The sequence below is a fragment of the Sus scrofa genome, chromosome 11 (genome assembly GCF_054392235.1).
Source record: "Sus scrofa isolate SSC_HxYL_T2T_F1_AM1 chromosome 11, Sscrofa_HxYL_maternal_Yorkshire_Landrace_v2.0, whole genome shotgun sequence".
NCBI lineage: Eukaryota > Metazoa > Chordata > Mammalia > Artiodactyla > Suidae > Sus > Sus scrofa.
The window spans coordinates 71617056-71627412 of NC_139393.1; the positions used below are offsets into that span (position 1 = coordinate 71617056).

At 42.7% G+C, this 10357-nt stretch overlaps 1 protein-coding gene across 35 annotated transcripts in view; it reads left to right on the top strand.

Annotated features, from left to right (window-relative positions):
- Positions 1-5635, top strand: part of LOC100517850 (ATP-binding cassette sub-family C member 4-like) — a 174250-nt gene extending 168615 nt beyond the window's left edge. For all 35 annotated transcript variants that reach the window (XR_014819741.1, XR_014819728.1, XR_014819722.1 and 32 more), the window contains one exon: positions 3632-5635. Coding sequence is in view for 18 of the 35 variants with exons in the window: in XM_084982096.1 (XP_084838222.1) it covers positions 3632-3652 (21 nt within the window). In the remaining 17 variants the exon portion in view is untranslated. The remainder of the gene's footprint in view (positions 1-3631) is intronic.
- The last annotated feature ends 4722 nt before the right edge of the window (positions 5636-10357 follow it).

Here is a 10357-nt window from a genome sequence, read left to right on the forward strand (position 1 = left end):
TCCTCATGTTTTTGTTTGTGTATGTTACAGATACTGTACTGCTTTTTTTGTTATTGTTTTTCCTACTACTTGCCTTTGCGTTGAGTTTTTTCTAGACCGTATATTTGTGGGTAGTTGTGGCTAAGGCATCATTTCAGGCTGAGTGGAATTTGCTCTCTGTAATACATAAGCTCCTCATGGCACAGAGAGATGGAAGAGGGTGTGTGTTTGTCTTTGTCCATCAGCAAGTGGGAGAGAAATTGAGAACACGTATTCATTTAGCCTGTATTCTTGCCTAGCCTGCAGTGATGGGCGGTTCATACCGCTTGCATTTCAGAATCTCTCTTCTCCTAGGACATCACCGGTGTATGTGCTTCAGGCAAAGATAATGATTCTACATGATTCCTCATTGGCACCTTAGAATCTGCCCCTTAGTTGGAGAACCATGCTCTCCCGTGATTGCTGAGATCTGTTCCCCTTAAGCACCCTCTCTCTGCCTTACCACAGCGCATTAGATCCAGTTGCATACGGCAGCCTGTCCAGATATTTCGTCATTTGGGATTTAAAATAACTCCTGATTTCATCAATGATTGGGCTCAATTTTTATCTGCCAATTATCCTTTTTAGGGTGATTTCTGTAAGGATGAGGGGAGAGAAAATGCATTATTCCATTAAGTTACAAGTAGAAATCCTCTCTTACTATTCAGTACTTTTTAACTTGACAATATATGTGCCAGTATATACACAAAAGTTAGACTGCTTTAAAGATGAGGAGGTTGAGGGTTCCTGGGATTGAACCAGGGCCATGCTGTTCAATGAGGATGAACTGACTGAGTCTTGAGCCAGAATTCTCAATGTCTTGAGCCAAGTGCTGGACTTCATTAATGCAGGGGAGTTTTTCTTGCTCTCTTGCTTTTAGTAAGCTCTAATTCCATGACAGTGGCTTTATCTACTAGCTCAATTTTAAGAGTTAGACTTAGTTTCAACCTGCATTGGAAGAACTATAATGAACCAAGCCCAAGAGAAGGAGGGGAGAGGGCCAAGAAACCCACCACCCACTGGTCTTATATTCTGCTTGTTCTGAATTTGAACTTTTTTTTTTTTACATTTTCTCTTTTAATCTTCACAACCATTCTGAGCTGGCAGTATTCTCCCTCAGATGGAGAAACTGAGGCAGAGGAACCTAAGTAATTTCTCAAAGTCACTAAGGGGCCACTTCTCTGAGCAGCATCATGATCACACCCAACACTTAGCTTGGTGTGTTTTCAGCCTGTGGTTTGTAGTCATCCCTTGGTTCCTATGAGGTAGGTCATTGCCTCATTTCACAACTGAGGCCCCCACTGTGGAGAGAGCTTAAGTGATGTTTCCAGGATCAGCAGTGACCCCAGGAGAGGGAGATGAGCCCGGGCTTCCTTATCCCCAGCCTCGCGCCATCCACGAGGATCTGCTAACAAGCTTTCAGTCATCTCAACCCCCTTCACAACCTGCCCTGTGAAAGAGATGCCTTCTCTCACTTGTGCTGTCAGCCAGAGTGTGGTCTACACCATAGTAACACATGAGAAAGAGAAACGTCAAATCAAGGATTTTATACACAAGATGCTCATCTTCAGTCTCGGTTTCAAATATTTCACACCATGAAACAAAGGCCATTTGGGTTAAAAGTCACTAGAATTAAAATTTCTTTATAAAAAATTACTTTGAGGAGTTCCCATTGTGGCTCAGTGGTTAACAAATCCGACTAGGAACCATGAGGTTGTGGGTTTGATTCCTGGCCTCACTCAGTGGGTTAAGGATCCTGTGTTGCCGTGAGCTGTGGTGTGGGTCGCAGACACAGCTCAGATCCCACGTTGCTGTGACTCTGGCATAGGCTGGCGGCTACAGCTCTGATTAGACCCCTAGCCTGGGATCCTCCACATGCTGTGGGAGTGGCCCTAGAAATGGCAAAAAGACAAAAAAAAAAAAAATTACTTTGAGAAAGAGTTATGGGGAATGGAACAAGGTGATTTTTGGAGGATCGTCAAGCAGAAAACAGTGAATGTATTTCCATTTGTTCTTTTGGTTGTTTTTAGTTTTACCTAGAGAGTATCTAAATATATAACCACACATGATATGGCTCGCCTTAAAAAATGGAGGCAGGAGATTCGATGCAGTTAAGGCTCCCTGCCTTATTTTTAATTTCTTGCATTAAAATGAAAGTAACTTCTGATTTCACCCAATGGGGTTTCAGCATTCTTGAAGAATTTCCTATTTTTCTCCCTAACTTAAGGGGCATTTGAATATATAGCATTTCATATTCAGCGCTCTTTGGGGGGTAGCAATTATGCAAGAAGCATCAAGAGAAAAAGAAAGTACACCTGATAGGAAAGTAGGTGTCTTGACACTTTTCTATTTCATGTGTAAAATCCATCATTTCCCATGATGGCTTTTTGGACAGGACCCACAAATGTACTTGGGGCCAGGTTTTATAAGATAGATCTGCAGTCTCATGATTGAGTGACCCAGCAGGTGACACGAGCCAGCCTAGATGGATGGCTGCTGTCAAGTCGCAAACAAAACTTTTCTCATTCTTCTTTGGGGAAAAAAAGATTACATTTGTAGTCCTTTTTTAGCCAAACACATTCAGAGATAAGAGCTCCCAAGTCTTGACATTATTTCAGTTTGTTCTGCGCATCTGTCCAGGGATGGAGGTAAGATACAGCTCCAAAAAACTGATGATGGTGAAACAGAGAAACTTGACAGTGTTTCATTTCCTTTATGTTCTGGTTATACATTTATCAGAAAACCTGTATCTCTTCCAGTTCAGCTAGAAATTGGTAGAATTCAAGAACTCAAAGGCCTGGCAAAGAACTGTCCTATTATTGGTCTCATTTTCCATTTTAGAGAAGTTGCTTGGTTGAGTCCTTGTTAAAGCTTTTGATTCTCTTTTCATTCTTGCCACCCACTCTCCACAGATCCCATGTCTATAGGCCCTGTACCTGCTTTGCTGCACAAATTAGACACCAGGAAATTTCATACATATATACCAGTGTTTCAGTGCTTGCCCAAATTTGTAAAATATAGGAATTACAACCTGATATCAACATCAAAAACTGTTGTGTTCATTTTATGTGTGAAAATGAAACTCTCATGTAGATGCTAGATTGCCCAGCCTCTTTGTCACTCTGTTCTTAATTTATGTCCAGGTTTTGAGTCAGGAAAATGACTTTGCTTTTTAATTTAATGTAGTGATAAAGGATCTCTGTGAATCAGAATGATCAGAACTAAAGTAGATCTACAGGTTGATTGGCTTTAAGCCCAAGCCCCACGGAGGGGGTGGGGGTACACCTGATAGGAAAGTAGGTGTCTTGACACTTTTCTATTTCATGTGTAAAATCCATCATTTCCCATGATGACTTTGTGGACAGGACCCACAAATGTACTTGGGGCCAGGTTTTATAAGATAGATCTGCAGTCTCATGATTGAGTGACCCAGCAGGTGACACGAGTTTTAATGGGGCTACTTCCTCCCTAGAACCAATACATCCCTGGGTTTTAAATTGTGCCTCCACTCGTGCTGTGACTTGCTTCACATGAAGAGGTGGATGTGGAAATGGCTTAGGGACAAGTACTTTAAAACCCTTAAACATGTTGTTTCTGTATTTTTTCCCCTCAGGTGCACATGGAAAGGAAATAGCCAGAAATCACTCACAACGGCCACACGGTTCTGAACGTTTCCAGTGGACGGGCCTCCGCCTGAACAGTGTGGGGGCAGCACTGTGATCCTGCCGTGAGGGCAGGTGTGCTCCAGAGGCATTTCTCCAAGTTTTTGCATTGCATAAACTGTATTTTACTTTTTTTAATACCAGCAACAAATATTTACACATACAGGATGTTAGTTTATTTATTTTTTTTCTTACACCTTCACCCGGTGATTGTAAGCTCTTACAAAAATGATTTGTTATTTTTATTTATATGTTACACTTTTTTTTCTTATCCAAATCAGAGGCTCAGGCCACCAATAAAAACTGTCTCTCAGGTTTTGTGCCTCGAGAGACTCCAGAGCAAAGCTTATTTTCTAAGCTATAAGACAGAGTTGTCCCAGAGGTGTTTTACTGCTCCTCCCTTCCCCCAATTACATCCTACTACTTTCCAGTTATATCAGGGATCCTGTTCACCTGAAGACTGTGTAAAGTTGTCATTTTCACTCATTTCTTCCTTTAACAGAACTAGGATCCATTATTCCACCCAAATACTTCACAGGAAAAACAAAAAATATATACTTTAGTTTGTGACATTATGGAAGAGAGGTGCCCCCCCTCCAAAACATAAAAAGACCTGTGGTTAAGATAGAGGACAGTCTTTATATGGTCTAAGAGAAGGAAGAGAAAATATCCTCCAGAGGGATTTGATAATGAAGGACACACATGTGACTGATCGTCTTCTGGATGGAGGGTTTTATTTTTTACACTTTTATTGTGGTAAAATGTATTTAACGTCAAATAAGCCTACAATTCAGCCGCCTTAATGGCATTCACAGTGTTGTGCAACAATCAATGTCTGGTTAATTTTTGGTAATTATCTTAGTACTATTCAGGTTTTTTTTTCTTTTTGTCTCTTTTTGTCTTTTTTTAAGGCCTGCACCCATGGCATATGAAAGTTCCCAGGCGAGGGGTTGAATTGGAGCTGCAGCCGCCAACCTACACCACAGCCCCAGCAACGCCAGATCCAAGCCATGTCTGTGGCCTACACCACAGCTCATGCAATGCCAGATGTGTAACCCACTGAGTGAGCCCAGGGATTGAACCTGCATCCTCGTGGATCCTAGTCAGGATTGTTAACTGCTGAGCCATGAATGGAACTCTGCAGTGTGTTTTTTTTACAGATTCATTTTTGGTAAGTTTTGTTTCTCTAGGAGCGGATCTATTTCCTGTGAATTTTGAGCTTGATTGGCATAAAGTTAACCATAATATCTTATACATTTAATCTCTGCAGCATCTATAATTGTGTTCATTTTGGCTTATTAATTTTCTTTGGACCTTCTCTCTAAGAATAATCTTACATGACTTTTGCCTATTAATTTTCAAGAGTCAGTTTTTTTGCTTAATTGATCTTTGTTTTTTTTTAAATTTTTAGTTAGTCATAATATTCTTTCTTTTAACTTTTCATTTCCTTAGAGATTTTTTTCTCAAAATTCTTAAATTGGAAACAATATCAATTATTTTTCTAATGTCAGTAGATGAAGCCTACTTTTTCTAAGACCCACTTTAGCTTCAACCTACAGGTTTAGGTACTTGTCAATAACCATAGTGTTATATATTTTCTAATTTCTAATTTAATTATTAGTTATGTATTTTACCCACATGTTATTCCTAAGCATAATGTTCTCTAAATTTCAAAGGCTGATTCATTTTTTTTCTATTAGCTTGAAGCATATGGAACATAACGTAGTTTAACCTATCAAATGGCAGTTTTCAATGGTTCAACATGATAGTTTTCTTTGGTTAATATTTACCTTAATTTCATTTTAGTCAGAGAACATTATGGATTTTAAACCAAAGCTAACCGTGTTCATTCCCAAAGTCCTGTTTCTGCAATTTTGTATTCTCTTTGGGGATTTTTAAAGTTGTAAGTATGTGAATAACTAATAATTTTCAAATAAAAATCCTGAACACTGGAATCTTTTTTTTTTTTTTTTTTTGACCCAGGTGGAGTCTAGTGTCGGGATGTGTATTAGGGGTGTCTTGGGGTCAGCACTTGTGGAATCAGGAGGGAAGAAGCAGGACAGGGAAGAGGGAAAAATCAAGCTGGGATGCTGCCCAGATGACCTGAGCTGACCCCTGGGGGCTCTGGATGAAGGTGGCCCCTTAGGGTTTCCTGACATGTCCCATTGCCTGGTCTTTATGCATCCACATGACGGGTCATTGCATGTATGTGGCCCCCAAAAGGGCTGCTGGTTTAAGGCTGCCCACTGGCAGCACTTCTGGCAGCTGGGCAAGTCCTTGAAGGGAGATCTGGACGTCATGTGTCCACGTCCCCTCTGGTGTGTGTCACAGCTCCAGAGGTAGACGGTTGGGGTGTGTGTACTGTGGAGGGACGCTCTTGGTGGCTGACGTTTAAGTCAAGATGACTAAGTGACTGTTCTCATGCCTTGTGGTCTGAACGTAGAGGAGCAGGTCCACGTAGGGGAGGAACCCTCATTCTCTGGGGTCAGCCCAGTGTTCAGCTCTTCAGGAAGCATCAGTCATCTCCTAGGGAACTCGTGTTGCTGTAAAGCCCTCAACTCCTCTCATTTGTTACACTGACCATACTTGGTTTAGTGTCCTGATGTCACCATCTTGAGATACTTAAATTTTAAACAAGAAACCCTGCTTTTTTCCATTTTGCACTGGGTCCTGTAAATTATATAGCCTGCCCTGATTATGAGTGTTCAGGGGTCGTTTGTTTTCTTACTAAATCATGAGTTCCTAAAAACCTGGAACTGTACCCTATTCACTTAGTAATTACGCTTTCCACACAGGGTCTGTCACAGGGGGTGCTCAGTAAAGGTTTGCTGAATGAACGATGATTGAGAACAAACCTTCCATCTAAACTTCATAATTTTGAAATATTAAGAGGAAGCCTGGGATAATAGAAAGCCCTGGGTTGGGAGTCAGTCACACAGATCAGCTTGTCCGTTCTTTCTCTGCCACTTGCTAGCAACGTGGGTGCCCAAAGAATATACTGTCCAAAGTGGGAGACTTGAGAGTGAGAGGAGAGTGATAACCAGCTAAGGGGCTGGCATAACACACTGGCACCTTCCTTGACAGAATGGGCTGTGGTCACCCTGTAGCCTGGTACCTGGAGTTACATGCTTGGGTAAGTGTCTCAACCTGTGAATCTCAGCCTCTTCATATGGAAAATGGATGTAATTCCCACCCTTGCACAGCTGCTTTCATTGGGATGATGGATGGGCCAAGATTATCCACAGACGCAAAGGATGGAATCAGTGACCTTGGTGACTCTTCATCACCAGGAGAGGAGAGCAGGATTGGTGTGGATGAAGGTGGCTGTGGACTGTGGAAGGTGTGTTTGAGGAGGTCCTGACGTGATGGCCTAAACCGAACTGTTTATCCTTCATATAGAGTTAAAATCCAACAAGCATGCGAGGAGCAGCCCGAGGTCTGGAGCCAGGCTTCCAGGGTCAAACGCTGGCTCCTCTGGGCACTGCCTGGGTTTGGACACAAGTTCTGCTCCTGCTAATCGTGTGCTCCTGAGGTTGGGAAGCCCACTGTGCTTTAGTTTCTTTGTCTGAGAGCTGATATGGGAAGGGTACATTCCTCAGAGGGCTGTGACAAGATTCAGCATGACAGTGACACTCAAACTAAGGCCTGTGGGCTAGCGCTGGTCCACAAACTGTTTGTGACTAGGTCTGAAATATGAATGGGAATTTAAAGCGAGCTAGAAACGTGTGTCCACCTGACACTGCAGTGACATCCACACTCAGGACAGGGGGGAATCTTACAGCCCAGAGACCAGGCGGAGGGTTGAGGTGTATGTGGTTGAGCTGCACACTAGCCGTGCACAGTGGGATCACTGATGAGGGTACAATGGGCTGAAAACGTAAAATCAAACCAATTCTTAATCCCAGATAGCTGAGAACCCCTGCTTAGAACAAAACTGGCTATGCGATTAGCTTTCTTCACTACCCTCTATATTAACTGTTACCATGATATTTATGTTTAAAACTAGACAATATAGGAGTTCCCATTGTGGTGCAGCAGAAACGAATCTGACTAGGAACCAAGAGGTTGCGGGTTTGATCCCTGGCCTCACTCAGTGGGTTAAGGATCCAGTGTTGCCGTGAGCCGTGGTGTAGGTTACAGACACAGCTCGGATCTGGCATTGCTGTGGTTGTAGTGTTGGCTGGCAGCTATAGCTTCAATTTGACCACTAGCCTGGGAACCTCCATATGCTGCAGGTGTGGCCCTAAAAAGACAAAAACAAAACAAACAAAACAAAAACCCAGAATATAGATTAACTAAGATTTTGCTTTTTTTTTTTTTTTTTTTTTTTGGTCTTTTTGCCTTTTCTAGGGCTGCTCCCGCAACATATGGAGGTTTCCGGGCTAGGGGTCTAATCAGAGCTTTTGCTACTGGCCTATGCCAGGGCCACAGCAACGGAGGATCCGAGCCACGTCTGTGACCTACACCACAGCTCACGGCAACACCGGATCCTTAACCCACTGAGCGAGGCCAGGGATCAAACCCGCAACCTCATGGTTCCTAGTTGGATATGTTAACAACTGCGCCACAATGGGAACTCTTGAGTTTTTGCTTTTTAAACCTAATGTTCTAAGGAAAATTACCTCATTTTTTTCCCCCAAAAAACTGAAACAGCAATATGTGTTGAAAAGCTGTGGAAAAAATATATGTATTTGAATTTAGAACTGAAAAATAACATTAGTAGAAGCAGTTACCTACCCCAGCCCTGTGAGGCCTCCACTTATGCTCCAGGCCCATCAGAATTGCCTTGGGGTCAACATTGGTATTGTAGGATTTTCTTAAGAACCAAGATTGAGACTTTGATACACTAAAAATGTTCTTCAGAAAGCTTACATTTTGGACGGTTCTGACTAAATTGACTTTTTCACTCAGCAACTGTGCTCATAAAACCAGCCAAACACTCATCTCAAAAATGACAGGTTTGGGTGTTCCAAAACAAGCTTTGGTCCAAATCTAGTCATGTTTAATTTTGGAAGACAGTACATAAAAAGATTTTTAAAATTAAATTTTGCAGACTACCTGGACAAAAAGTGAGTCTCTGAGATGGAGTTTATATCATCTTAGAAGTGCTGGAAGTAAGAAAGGAACAGTCAACCTCGGATTGAGGATTTTTAAACCTTACGCTTTACAACAATGCATTTTTTTTTTAAATCCATAAGTCTGTTCTGATTTTGATAAAATACAAGCTAAATAAAAAGAAGGGAAAGTTTTTTTTGAAGTAGAACAGCAACTGACAAATGTAGGAAGATTGACAGGAAATTACCTTATGGCAGCCATCACTGTCATAAATAATTCAGACAAAATTCATCATTGGCTGATAAATCAATGTAGGGTGAATGGGGCATTGGGGGAGAGAGGACGTTTTCATAGACTCAAAGTATCTTTCCAGATTAATTCTTTAGGGAAGAATTTTATTTTTATTTTATTTTATTTTTTTTTAGGGCTGCACACACACCATATGGAGATTCCCAGGCTAGGGGTCGAATCGGAGCTGTAGCCTACACCACAGCCACAGCAACGCCAAATCCGAGCTGCATCTGAGACCACCATAGCTCACGGCAATGCCAGACCCTTAACCCACTGATTGAGACCAGGGATTGAACCTGCATCCTCGTGCATGTTCATCAGATTCGCTTCCACTGAGCCATGACAGGAACTCTGAGAATTCTATTTTTAAAGTGGAAAAATTTGGCAGACACCAGGCTAAGCAAGTGACCAGAGTCAATACCAATAATGGACCTACCGACACCCTTGGCTCTTGATGTGTGAGGTCATGACAATAATATAATGTCTAGAGTATTCTTGCTCCATACAAAGAAAAAAAGGATTATGGACTAAAACAGATCAGCAGACAACCCAAACGGAGGACATGCCACAAAACCACAAGCCTGTACTCTTTAAAAATGTCAAGACCGAGAGTTCCCGTCGTGGCTCAGTGGTGAATGAACCCAACTAGTATCCATGTGGATGTGTGTTTGATCCCTGGCCTCGCTCAGTGGGTTAAGGATCTGGCATTGCCTTGAGCTGTGGTGTAGGTTGCAGACGCTGCTTGGATCCAGCGTTGCCGTGGCTGTGGCGGTGTCCTAGGCCGGCAGCTGTAGCTCTGATTTGACTGCTAGCCTGGGAAACTCCATGTGCTGTGGATGCGGCCCTAAAAAGACAAAAAGAGAAAAAAAAATGTCAATGACAACAGTTGGGACAAGTATTAGCTCATCTGACAAGTTTCAGGTTTGTATCCTCTGCACAGGCTCCAGTCCAGCGTGGGGCGACGGCACAGAGACAGGCACAGCCTCACCTGGAGCGGGTGGAGTGAGGCGCTGACTGCTAATGAAAGCAGTTTTCACACAGGCGGGATAAGGCAGTAGGTGATTTTTCAAGGATGTGATAATGCCAAACACAGCATCACCTATGCACGGAATTCCAAGAACAATGCCATTCCCCGAATTGTTTCGGAGGGAGGCGCCCCTGTGGATCCCCTGTGTTCTGAGCAGAGCTTCTTTGAACAGCAGAGCTTCAGGGAGCAGTGGATGCCTGGGGCCTCCAGGAACAGTTGAAACACAAACCCCTGCTCCCTGACGCTCCGCCCAAGGATGTGTCCTGGTGTAAGTTCATTGTCTCCAGAAGGCTCTCTTTTTCCC